Raw genomic sequence first — 13,265 nt, 5'->3', positions numbered from 1 at the left:
TAGGGAAGTCCTACTTAATTAATTAAAAAGAAAAAAAAAGAAAAGCTTTCTTCCACAATGTGGAATCAATCACTCAGCGTGGGCTCCCCGCTCAGCTCAGAGCTGGCTCTGTACTCTCTCAGCAGCCCTCCCGGCGCAGTCCTCCGAGGCGCGGCTTCCAGCAGGGGTCGCTGTGCCGCCGCCATCGCCGCCCTGCCAGTGCGCACCGCCCAGCCTGCTCTCACCGCGCCGGCGCCGGCGGAAGGGGAGGGGCAAGGGCAGGGCGGGGTGTGGAGTCCGGAGCTCGACGAAGCCGTGGGGTGAGGGGGGGCGGGAAGGGGGGAGCGGCGCTGACGTACAGGTAACTGAGCCCCTGCCCGGCGTGCGGTGCCCCCTGTCCGCTCCCGCTTCTGTTGCTTCACAGCAAGCACATGGGAAATACGGGCAGGGCGAGCTCCAGTCCCCCGCCCGCGCTCCTGCCAGGTCTCCGCGTGAGTCTCTGGCGTCCTGCCCCAGCCGGGCCAGCTCGGGACGCCCCGTGGATCCGGGGGCTCTTAGGGGCCTTGCGAACCCGGCGGGCCGAGGCCGTCTGCCCGTGGGCCCGGCCGCTCCTGTTGGCTGCAGAGACAGACCGCGAGATCGAGGACGTTGGTGTCGTTTCCCTTGACCTTGAGGACCCGGGAAGGTGCGCAGCTCGACGGGGGTAGGGAGGGAGCGAGGGGAACATGACCTTATCTCAGCACTTGGTCAGCCTCTGAGGTCTCCAAGAGAAGAGAAATGAAGATTTTTGCTTGCAGTTGAACTAAAAGCAGTTAAATCAGGCTTTCCATACGGAGTAGTTAACAGGCTCAGGAACATGGAGGAATTCCAAATGTCCCGCAGGTCAAGGACAGCGTTGCCTCTACATTCCAGTCGTTGTTTTTCTTACAGCCTTCGGTTAGTTCACCGATTTTATATCTCTCCTGAAGATCTCACTCAAAACCTCCTTCAGGCTTCCTTCCGTGATACTCCCCTTACGTCCACGCTGTCGCCAAAGAAATCTTTTAAAAAGCACTCCCATCAGATCACTTCCCTGCTTAAGGTCTTGCTATAGCTCTCATGCGTTCTGGATAAGTCCAAGCTTTGATAGGAAAGGCCCTTGGAGATCTAGCCTCTTACCCATCAACCCAGCCCCATCATTGTTCTTCATTCTAATGCACCGGTTCTTTTGACCTACTTTCACAGTATTTAATTAAGCACTTACCATGTGTCAGGCACTACTCTGGGCACGTGGGATTGAGCAGTAAATTATATAACATAGCAGATAAGTGCTATTGCGAAAGAAAGTGGAACGGGGCAAGGGGAGATTTGGAGGACAAGACACCTGTTAAATGGAGTTGGAATGAGTAGACCTCATTGAGGTGAAGATGATTTATCCATGCAGATATCTGGGCTAAGAGTGTTCTGGGCACCTGGAACAAAGGAGTCTACCCAGAAGTGTGCCTGTTGTGTATGAGGATCTTCAGGAAGGAGCTGAGTGAGCATGGGTGAGAGAGGCAGGAGATGAGGTCAGAGCGGAAATGGAGGGGCCAGATCACACAGGGACTGTAGGCCAAGGGAAGGATTTTGCTTTTCTCCGTGCTTTTGTAGGGTTGTGAGGGAAGGAGTGACATGATATAAATTACTTTTTAAAAGACTCACTCTGACTGCTCTATGGAGAACAGACTGTAATGGAGCTTTTGTAGTAATCCTGGTGATAGATGGTGGCCTGAATCTGTGGTAACAGTGGGAATGGTGAGAAGTGATGGGACACTGGACATATTTTGGAGATAAGCCACATGATTTCCTGACATTATGGATCTGAGTATGGGGGAAAGAGAAGAGTCAAGAGTGACTGGAAGCTTTTGTTCTCAGGAACTAGAAGGGTGGAGTTACCATTAACTGAGATGGGGAAGGCCGCAGGTAGAGCAGATTTGGGGTTCGAGATATATCAGAAGTTTGTTTCCGGGCCAATTAAGTTTGAGGTGCCTGTTATGCACCCAAATGGAGATGTCGAATAGGCAGTTGGATATTTTGTCAGGATTCCCAGGACCACCCCTAGGTTCATTGATTTCACTAGGAAGACTCAACAGGACTCAGCTGTGGGTCATGGCTATGATTTATTACAGCAAAAGGATAAAACATGCAAGGTAGAAGATGCATGGGGCAAAGTCTGGAGGGAACCAGGTGCAGTCTTCCAAGAGTCCTCCCAGTGGAGCACACAGGACATGTGGCATGTCAGCACCTCTACCTCAGGAAACAATTACCTAGTTTGTGGGTCTCCAGGCCCCTTCTTCTCTGCTAGCTACTGCCTCTGTTAAACAGTGGGAAGAAGATGTGAAAGGAGGTGAAATGCAGATCTGTACAATTTGCTCATTCCTAGCTCTGATTTGCTGGAGTTGGAGATTGAAATAAAGTTTAGAGACTCACTGGCTTTCATGAAGTCATGATCTGGTATCCTTTGCAAAGTCAATATTGTAAGGATGTAATGTATGTCAGTAAATAGTCTTTCTCGTCCTGAGATTTTCCTTTTTAAAATAAATCATTGAGGGAGTTCCCTGGTGGCCTAGTGGTTAGGATTCCTGCCGTGGCCTGGGTTTAATCCCTGGTGGGCGAACTGAGATCCGTGCAAGCCGCATGGCACGGCCAAAAAGAAAGAAAAAAATCATTGAGAACTATTGTTAATATTTTTCAGTAGCAATCAGTACGCAAGCTAATTTAGGGGAGTGAGAAGAGTAGAACCTGTTTTCACACTTATTAGTATCTAATTCAACCTTCATGACCACGCTGTGAGGTCAGCACGTTAATTACAGCCAGAAGACTCACCTAGTACAGTGTGCATGGCCCTTGGTACATGTGGACCAACATGGCCTTTTGTAGGAGGAAGCATAAGTACAGTACTAGATGTAAAGTGTGCATGGTGTGTATGGTTTATGTTGTAAGAATGCCAGGATACCACACTTGGGAAGTAAAACTGAATTATTGTGTGTTTCAGGTCATATGAGCCATGGCTATGACTAGTGTCAGATTGCCCAGCGGTATTTTAAGAAAGCCAGATGCCTGGATTGGGCTCTGCGGAGCGCTACGAGGGACACCTTCACAAAAACACTGTGCTTCCTGGAATCGATACTTATATTTGTCTAGTACCAAGTTAAATTCTTCAAATTATAAAACATTTTTCCATAACATTTTCTCACTGAGACTCTCAGGGCTTTTAACATCTCAAGAATATATTTTCCCATTTTCCATAAGACTCAAAAGTAATGTAAGCTCTAAAAAATCCACTACAAAGACTCTGCAACAAGTGGAGGATGAAGGGGACTCTGATGAAGAGAGTGAGCGTCATGAGATGAGTGAGCAGGAAGAGGAGCCAGAGGACGACCCCACTGCGGTCAGAGACTATAAAGACCTGGACAAAGTAGTGCAGTCCTTCCGATACGATGTTATCCTAAAGACGGGCCTAGATATCGGAAGAAAGTAAGTATGTGCGTTTTAATACAAAATCACTTGTCTTCTTGTTGGTTATTTTAAAGCAGCATTACCAATTACATGGCTCATAGTATGGTGAAGAGTAACCATAGATGTGAAAGGATCTTATAGGTAACCTGTTCCAATTATTTCATTCTATAGATGAGAAAACTAATTCCCAAAGAAGTCAAGTGACTGCCTGCAAATCCCACATGGCATTATTTCCTTGATTCTAAGACACAATCAACTGTAAGATGAACCGTTGATGTAAAAACAGCTTCTTGAAAAAAAGAATCACCATGTTAGATGTATATAGCAAGCATAGAATGCACCTGGGTTTCACAAATGCTACAGTGTGAGAAGGTACCTCTTAGAATCAACAGAAGCAGTATAACATGGTGGTTAAGACTGCAGGCTTGGGGCTTCCCTGGTGGCGCAGTGATTGAGAATCTGCCTGCCAATGCAGGGGACACGGGTACGAGCCCTGGTCTGGGAGGATCCCACGTGCCGCGGAGCGACTGGGCCCGTGAGCCACAACTGCTGAGCCTGCGCGTCTGGAGCCTGTGCTCCGCAACGAGAGGGGCCGCGATGGTGAGAGGCCCGCGCACCGCGATGGAGAGTGGCCCCCGCTTGCCGCAACTAGAGAAAGCCCTAGCACAGAAACAAAGACCCGACATAGCAATCAATCAATCGATCAATCAATCAATCAATCTTTAAAAAAAAAAGACTGCAGGCTTTGTAGCCAGACTACTGGGGTTTCAATCCCGGGTTGTGTGTGACCTTGGACAAGTTACTTAAAATCTCTGTGCAGTTTCCTCATCTATAAAATGGGGGTAATAGAACCAGCTTTAGAAGGTGGTGGCTAGGATTAAATGAGTCTATCTACCTAAAGCATTTACAACAGTGTGTGGCACATAGTGGGTACTCGGTATGTTAGCTATGATGATGAAAATACTATGTGTGTTCATATATAGTGCATAGAGATACTAAGCGTAACTTTCAAGATTTCTTTAACATTCTCATTCCTTCTCTGCTAATTATACAAGAATAGTGATCCTCATTGTTCATTCATTCCTTTAGCAATCATTGTGTGCATACTGCATGCAAGATAAGAATTGTGGTATGAATAATAAATTAAGAAAGATTCCCTTGTGGAATTTGTATCTTTATGTCCTCATTTAAAGGCATAGTTTAGTTTTTAACTCTGAACCCACAGGCACCCTGATCGGGACTTGAATGTTCTCTAAAATCTGGCAGGCTCATGAGGGGCCTCTCCCTCTCTGACAGTAGTAATTGCCGCTGTTCTTATTAGGAGAACCCCAGATGTCAATTGCCTGGAGTCAGAGCACTAAAACGAAAGGGCACTCATTTTTGTGTGTATCCTGCCCTGGTCTGGTTACCCCAGTGATCAAATTCAGAGAGATGAGGAGCTGCTGGATTGGAATTTCCCCATCTCAGTGCAGATTAGCAGAGGGTTTCTCAATAGCCTCACCATATATGTGGTACCTGGTTTTTCTCGGAGCACATGAAGGGAAGGGAGTGCCCACTCATTTTGGCTGTCATGAATCACAGGCGCTACCACCTCTAAGGTGACTGCTGTAGGGGGAGTCACGTGGAGAGCGCCGGGCCCATCCTGAACGCGCTAGATGCCGGTTCCAGCCCACTTGGCAGCCCCAGCAGGGCGCTGGTTACCTGCCTGCTAGCGCTAGCAGGTCTTTGCAGCAGCCGGCATCGGCATCTACTCGGCAGTACCCTTTGGTCTCCCTGTTTAGACGCATATGGAAGCAGTTGACTTTCACTTTCCCAGCACCCAGAATGGAGATTCTGTGGGGAGGCCAGCCACTGTCAGGATAAGCATTACAAACAGCTGGTACTTTTCGCAAAATTATATAATTGTTTTGAATATATTTCTATTTTAAAGCACTTTGATTTTTTTTTTCTTTTTTTAGCAAAGTGGAAGATGCATTCTACAAAGGTGAACTCAGGCTGAACGGGGAAAAATTATGGAAGAAAAGTAGAACGGTGAGGGTTTTTTTTGTTTTTTTGGCTGTGTTGGGTCTTCGTTGCTGTGCCCAGGCTTTCTCTAGTTGCAGTGAGCGGGGGCTACTCTTCGTTGCAGTGCACGGGCTTCTCATTGTGTTGGCTTCCCTTGTTGTGGAGCACGGGCTCTAGGTGCGCAGGCTTCAGTAGTTGTGGCACGTGGGCTCAGTAGTTGTGGCGCACGGGCTTAGTTGCTCTGCAGCATGTGGGATCTTCCTGGACCAGGGCTCGAACCCGTGTCCCCCTGCATTGGCAGGCGGATTCTTAACCACTGCGCCGCCAGCGAAGTCCACGGTGAGATAATATGACAGCCAGATATTTTTGTCTATTGTTCTGCCAGTACTCAGTTAATGCCTCCCCCAATTTCCCCCAGGGCTCCTTTGAGGCATCAGTGGCTCCTCGTGTGTGTCTGTCTTGCCCCCTCTAAGGTCTCCCTCAGGCCTGGCCACACAGCTTCAGTTACACAGACCACTTGCTCTTTGCAGCCATAATGACTTTGAGATGAAGCTTCCCCTTTTGTTTTTAAATTTTAAGACAAGTCACTATCAGAACTGGCAAAAATCTATTAAACTTCTAAGTCATTAATGTTAGCCCCTGTGAAATCATAATAATCAGGCTAAATCCATGTAGAGGTTTCTTTGGCCTGCTGTTACCTGAGCAGATGTGCAATTTTGTTCAGCTCAGCAGTAGCCCCCAACCCCCAGTACCTGCTGGATACACTGCTCTGTGTGCAGGGCAGCCATCAAAACGAAGGTTCCATATTTCCTGACAGCTCCATATCAGTACTATTGTTAAGTGAAAGAATCACTCACAAGTGTTATGAGAAAATGTATTTCTAGTATCCAGTGTTATAATAAATGATATATATATTCTTTTAAAAATGTATTTTTGTAAAAAGTTACATATATACATACATAGAATTAAAATATTAATACTACTAGTATTTATCTTTGAGTGGGGCACTGTGGGTTATATGTTCTTCATGCATTTTATTTTCTGAATTTTTTACGAGTATGTCTCACTTTTGTAATTGGAAAAAATAATAATGATAGTAAAAGTTAACAAAACGATTTTAAAAAGTATATGACAGAGACCCTTAAAAAGTTTGGAAGACACAGACTGATGAGGCGTTGGCGGACATGATCTAACTCTTAGTCAGTGTCCAGGGAATAAATGTTCCATGGAAGTTAGACACACTTTTGAAGGTTGTTTTTGTTTTAGCTTCTTTCATATTTCAAAACACTCCTGGGATTGGAGGACCTGAGCTGCATCCTGTACCCCTGGGACATGGGAGGGTGTGAGCCATTGGCCATGGACCTGGGTGAGCACTGAGGCTGTCTTCAGAGTCTCTGCTCCCCAGACTCAGAGTGGTTCTTGCAGCTGAGTGGACAGGAGGGGGGATCCCCAGTACTTGTCTTGGCCGCCAAGTCACAAGGCCCAGATCCCTCTGATGGCACCTGACCTGACAGGTTCAGACTGCAGGTGTCAGTCCTTGCTCAGTGAGCTGCAGGAAATGAAGCACTCCAGACATGCACCTGGAGATCAGGTCCTTCTTGTCCCTTAATCGCTTTTCCCTGCTTGTAGCCCAGCCCCCTTCTCACCAGCCGCAGTGTTCCAAAGACAAGATCTGTTCTTGGTGCACAGTGTCTCTGCCAGGGCCTCATTTACAGACACCGTAAATCTATTTTTCTCCCTCTGCTTTGAGATATTGTTAACTACAGTCTAATTGCTGCTTCTTCATTCTGCCTTGGGTGTTCTGTTGTCTTGGCTGCCTTCCAGATTTCTCCTGAGGGTCAGCAAAGGAAGGGGCCAGCATTAACACTCAGCTGCCTTGTTACTAGGAGGCCTGGTAGCCATAGTAACTGCAGCTAAGGGGAGATTGGAAATGTAGATGCTTGGAACAGCCCCTAATCCCAGCCAGTTTTGCTTTGTGTCTACTGTGCCGTCTCCCACAGTGGAAGGGACAGGGCTTTGCAGGGAATGAGGAGCACCTCCCCTTCCGTGGCCTGCTCCGTGGGGCCTGTGCCTGGCTGCTGACTGAAGGGTCAGGCGCCTGTCTGATGCTGCAGCTCTAACCCTGGCTGCCTGCAGCTGAGCAGAGCTTTTTCTGTGAGTTGCACACCAGATGGGGCCCAGAGTGCTGTGGGTGCTGGGTAACTGTTGACCTAAATAGAGGGTGTATGGAGCCCAAATATGGGGACTGAAGCCTTCCTAACCTCACCTCTCCCTGGGATTGACCGGGTAAAGGAGAAACATTCCTTCCCTATTCTCTGCCCTAGAAGAAAGCCACCAGAACGATCCACTCTGCTCTTAAGGGGCAGACATCGCACATAGTATATCTATGAAAGGATACATAAGAAGGGTTGCCTTTTTCTCTGTATCTCCTTTTATACCTTTTACGTATTGTATCATGTGCGTATATTACTTACTAAAAGATGAATTTTAATGACACAAAGTTATGCCAAAAAAGGTAAAGCAGAGTTCCCAAGCCTTGTATTTCTTTTTTTTTTTTAACAAATGAGTGTTTTTTTTTTTTTTTTTTTTTTTTTTTTTAGAATGTATGTGTCTTTCATATCAGTGATGATGTTGTCTGAGGCATATGAGACCAAACCCCACCCAAGAGTTTCTTTAGAACCAATGTTTATAGCTACTTTATTTATTTATTTATATTTATTTTTGGCTGTGTTGGGTCTTCGGTTCGTGCGAGGGCTTTCTCTGGTTACGGCAAGTGGGGGCCACTCTTCATCGCGGTGCGGGGACCGCTCTTCATCGCGGTGCGCGGGCCTTTCACTATCGCGGCCCCTCCCGTTGCGGGGCACAGGCTCCAGACGCGCAGGCTCAGTAGTTGTGGCTCACGGGCCCAGCTGCTCCGTGGCATGTGGGATCTTCCCAGACCAGGGCTCGAACCCGTGTCCCCTGCATTAGCAGGCAGATTCTCAACCACTGCGCCACCAGGGAAGACCCCAAGCCTTGTATTTCTGAACATTGATTTTAAATGTCTACACAGTTTGGGCGAATGGTCATTTAAAAAAAAAAAATTGAATCCAGCAGAACTTCAGGAGGACTGACCGCCCCTCCCCGCAACTCCCCACTCCCCACCTCTGCCCAGCCCAGATGATGCCTTCAAACCCACAAGGAGAAGCAGTCTTCATGCCTCGCTGTGGTTTGAGTCTCTCTGCTTCTCAGCCCAGAGGGGAGAAAGTTAATGGTTTAAAATCAGCCCCTGTGAGTTTTACATCCAGCTGCCTGGATTGACCAGTGTGGCATCGTGGTGAGCAGGCGTGCATTCCCAGGTTGTAGACTTAGTATTGGGCCTACGGAAGCCTTGAGTGGGTGGCTTGCCCTAGTGAGGTACAGATATCCCAACAGCGTGAAGTTATGACTGCCTCAGGGCATTCATTGAAAAATGAGGCAAACAAGCATTTGGCACCATGCTCCTTAAACAGAAGCCCCCAAGTAGGCTTTTAAATGGGTACCTGTGCCCACTTACAGTCCATGGCCCACACATGGGAGTCTGTCCCTGTCTTTCTGTCCATCTCTTCACCACTGCCCCCATCCTTGGCTTGGAAGCGGTGGTGAATGGTCTGAGATGGCCTCTGGTCATCCTGGCTTGTGTTCTAGTAGAAGCATATGGCATCTGGATCAGTTTAGTCCCTTCCTAAGTTGCTGGGCAGATTCCCTGGGATCCTGAGCTGCCAGGACCAGGTGTCTCATGGGCTGTTTGCACCGTGGCAGCACCGATGTGACTGCCCCCAGGGCATGTCCTGCACTCGCTCAACCCAAAGCTCCCATCTGGACAAAAACGGGTTTGATCTCAGCCCTTTTAACCCAAGTCAGCATCCAACTCGACCCTCTTTTCTGTGGCATTCCATCCTTGTGCGTTGAGTCCTGTCTCCTCTTGATGATGTGGCATCACTGGCGCTAGCCAATGCTGGAAAGCAGTTTATTTACTTCGATTTCTTTAGGAGATACAGCTGACCGTTGTTCCACTGTGACAGATTTCCAACAAATTGTGCCCTGTCCCCAGTGGTGTAGCTTAACTGTGTTGAAATCAGTGAAAGTGTTAACAGTGAAAATTGTCTTCTCAGTGCATGTAGTAATTACTGTGCTCGTAACCTCTAAGGTTGTGCCCCGCTTCATCTTTTGCCACTGTTAACAAAATAAATGCTTCCGTTCAAGTGTTTCCTTAAGTCATGCAATAGACGTGAAAACTGAAGCCACACGGCCCTGTCCACAAGCAGCCAGTTGTCTCAGCCTGAAGGAGGGACACTGGCCCCTATTGAGCCACATGGGTCTGAGGCATCTGCCCGGAGAGGGGGGCCCTTACACCTGGAAGCACTAGGGAGAAGTGACCATTACAGAGGAGTCACCTGTGCCCCGGGTGGTGGTCGCCCAGTGAAAACTCAAAGGAGAGATGTTTGCATTGGCCGAGTTTCCCAAAATGTAATGAAGGTTCTGTTTTTTTTTTTAATTTTCAGGTGAAAGTGGGAGATACATTGGATCTTCTAATTGGAGAGGATAGAGAAGCAGAAACAGAGACAGTGATGCGGATTCTCCTGAAAAAAGTGTTTGAAGAGAAGACCAGCAGTGAGAAATACAGAGTGGTGTTACGGCGGTGGAAAAAGTTAAAATTGCCTAAAAAGAGTACGCTCAAATAAATGGATTGCTTTTTAGCGATAAAGCTGTGTTCTAGTGGTGGGGAAGGGGCCAGGTTAAAAAGAGGACGTTTTTATTAAAATAAAGTTCTCCTACCATTTGTGGAATCTCCTGAGCCAATTTTGTGGAAGTCAGCATTTGTATCGTGGCTCCTATAGACGCTTCCCTTGGCCTGGATTTCCCTCCCAGGCTTGATTTGTTCACATTTTGACCTCGTGAGCATGAGTGAGACATGCGCTGAATGAACTAAGCCCAGAGAGGGTTTTCATGACCAGCCTGCTGTTTCCCACGTTAACTACCTCAGGAGGCAGTGTAAAATAAACTGGCCTTGTTCTTAGTGTCTTCATTTCAGTTTTATCCCCGTCAACCAGCTTCCCTGGGTTCAGGCTTCTTAAGGCAAAACCAAGCTAAGTCAAGGTCCCCTTTATCTCCTTAGGGGAGCAGCACTGGCCTCTCTGAATTACTAACAAACATGCTGGCCTTAGTTCCCTTCAGTTTGTCTCCAGAAGTCTGGATGGTAAAGTTGTTCCAACTAATTCCAAATGGGCTAGTTAGGGCCCATTTAAAATTAATTGTTTAGAGCATGGGGTTGATAGACTAAGGCAGCTGGAGGCCTTTTTTTTTTTTGACATATGTTACATGGAGCTATCTATCTATTTATTTATTTATTTCCTTATTCATGGCTGCGCTGGGTCCCCGCCTCTGTGCGAGGGCTTTCTCTAGTTGCGGCAAGCGGGGGCCACTCTTCATCGCGGTGCGCGGGCCTCTTATCATCGCGGCCTCTCTTGTTGCGGAGCACAGGCTCCAGACGCGCAGGCTCAGTAGTTGTGGCTCACGGGCCCAGTTGCCCCGCAGCATGTGGGATCTTCCCAGACCAGGGCTCGAACCCGTGTCCCCTGCATTGGCAGGCAGATTCTCAACCACTGCACCACCAGGGAAGCCCCCATGGAGGCCTTTTGTATGGCATGCAAGTTAGGAATGGCTTTTACATTTTTAAAGGGTTGTTTTAAAAAAAGAGAAAGGAACATATGACAGAGACCTTATGTAGCCCACAAAGCATAAAATATTTACATTGACCTACAGAAAGAATGTGATGACCCTCCCTGGTTTAAGCGATGGTTTACTTTTCAGGTGAAAGTAGAAAATACACAGATTTTATCAGTAAAGAGAATAAAGAATCAGAGACTAATTATTCTAATTCTCAAGAAAGTGTTATAAAAGGGACTAAAAAAATAGAGTAGTAATAGAAAGGACACACACATAATACACATCATCTAAGAAAAGGGCATCTGCATAAATAAATTGGTTTGTAGATTCCCAGGAGCAGTGTGCTAGCACTGGAAGGGTTGGCTCAAATAGACTTATTAGACTGTGTTGTGTCATAAAGACCGACTATGTCTGGGTCCTTTTATTTGCCCTCCAGGAATTCTTGAGAATTCAGGTTAACTGATAGAGAAGGGAAACTTCTGTAGCCCAAAGCAGTGAGATGTTTGGTCACATGAGTCTGGAAGTCTTACCGGCTTAGATTTCAGAAGACTCAGGAAAATTGATTTTTTTTTTTTTTTTTTTTAAAGGATTTTCTTATTTATTTATTTATTTATTTATTTTTGGCTGTGTTGGGTCTTCGGTTCGTGCGAGGGCTTTCTCCAGTTGCGGCAAGCGGGGGCCACTCTTCATCGCGGTGCGGGGACCGCCCTTCATCGCGGTGCACGGGCCTTTCTCTATCGCGGCCCCTCCCGTCGCGGGGCACAGGCTCCAGACGCGCAGGCTCAGCAATTGTGGCTCACGGGCCCAGCTGCTCCGTGGCATGTGGGATCTTCCCAGACCAGGGCTCGAACCCGTGTCCCCTGCATTAGCAGGCAGATTCTCAACCACTGCGCCACCAGGGAAGCCCAGGAAAATTGATTTTTATTTGAAAGCTTAAATAAGCTCTCAGGAAGCAATAATATATACTGTGCAGTGTAACAGAAGGAATTTTTCTATTTTACCACTTGTTAATTAGGCTTTTACATCAGTGAAAATAGTATAATTAATTTCAACATGAGTTAATTATGAGTTTTAATTTAGGAGATTATAGTAACGATGATGCTTTTTTCTCATTTTCTTCACCTCTGTGCCTTTCTGTCTCTCCTTCCCTCCCACCCTCTCTCTCTCCCTTCTCTTGATTGCTCTTTGGAAAGTAATAGAAAGCCAAATAAGTCTTGCATGGTGAGGGGCAGCATGACCTAGTGATATGTCAGGGGTCCTAGTTTTTAGGCTCTGTCTTGCCCTTAGCAAGTTCGGTTACCTTGGTTATATTCTGGCCTTAACCTCTCTGAGCTTTAGCTTCTTCACTGGTCAGAAGGGGATCAGGATACTAATTTCCTTACCTTGTTGAGTTGAGTTGAGTCTTCGAAAGAGTTAAAATGTGTTGTGTGAGGCAAGATGAGTTGATAGTAGCTAGAAAGCAGGAAGGCCCATTTGAAAGGCTGTTGGAAGCTCTATTGGTAATTAAGTACCTCAACTTAGCTGGTGGGATTTGACTCATTACAGGCTTCTCTGTTTTTAAAAATCAAAATAAGCAAAAAGACGTCTGATGGTGGAGAATGTTGGTTTGGTCATACCACCTGGCAAAAACTGATCTCTCATAGTTGTCTACAGCACAAGGGATTTGGAACATATTTATGAAACAGCAGAAACAAAAGCAATTCATAAAGACTTATGGAACTCTTGCAGCTCACTCTTTAATAGCTGCTTTATAATGCCGTCCTGGCAAGGCTTCCTCAGTGAACATGTGACCAACATGATGAAAAAATTAAAACATTTGGATGTTTCTAATTCAGTGCTTCTCAACCTGGCATGATTTTACCCCCTTGGGGACATTTGGCAATGTCTGGAGATATTTTTGTCTGTCACAACTGAGGGGGTGGGATGGGCGTCAAATGGGTAGAGACAGGTGATGCTGTTAAACATCCTACGGTGTACAGAGAGTCCCCACAACAAAGAATGATCAGACCCTAAATGTCAGTGGTACTGAGGCTGAGATGCCCTGCTTTAACGGGGTGACAAGAATTTTTATTTTTTCAATAGGTCTGGCTTTCACAGCAGTCAGACAAAAAGAAAAG

General features: G+C 46.7%; 1 protein-coding gene across 1 annotated transcript; it reads left to right on the top strand.

Moving 5' to 3' along the window:
- Window positions 1-272: 272 nt before the first annotated feature.
- MTRES1 (mitochondrial transcription rescue factor 1) lies at window positions 273-10,261 on the top strand. Its single transcript, XM_007190650.2, has 4 exons — window positions 273-664; window positions 2,993-3,474; window positions 5,415-5,487; window positions 9,984-10,261. The coding sequence occupies exons 2-4, from the start codon at window positions 3,005-3,007 to the stop codon at window positions 10,161-10,163; spliced, it is 723 nt and encodes a 240-aa protein (XP_007190712.1). The 5' UTR covers window positions 273-664; window positions 2,993-3,004; the 3' UTR covers window positions 10,164-10,261.
- Window positions 10,262-13,265: the final 3,004 nt, after the last annotated feature.

This window comes from Balaenoptera acutorostrata, chromosome 14 (genome assembly GCF_949987535.1).
Source record: "Balaenoptera acutorostrata chromosome 14, mBalAcu1.1, whole genome shotgun sequence".
Classification (NCBI taxonomy): domain Eukaryota; kingdom Metazoa; phylum Chordata; class Mammalia; order Artiodactyla; family Balaenopteridae; genus Balaenoptera; species Balaenoptera acutorostrata.
The sequence above is the reverse complement of the archived record's forward strand: the minus strand, read 5'-3'. Positions and strand labels throughout refer to the sequence as shown.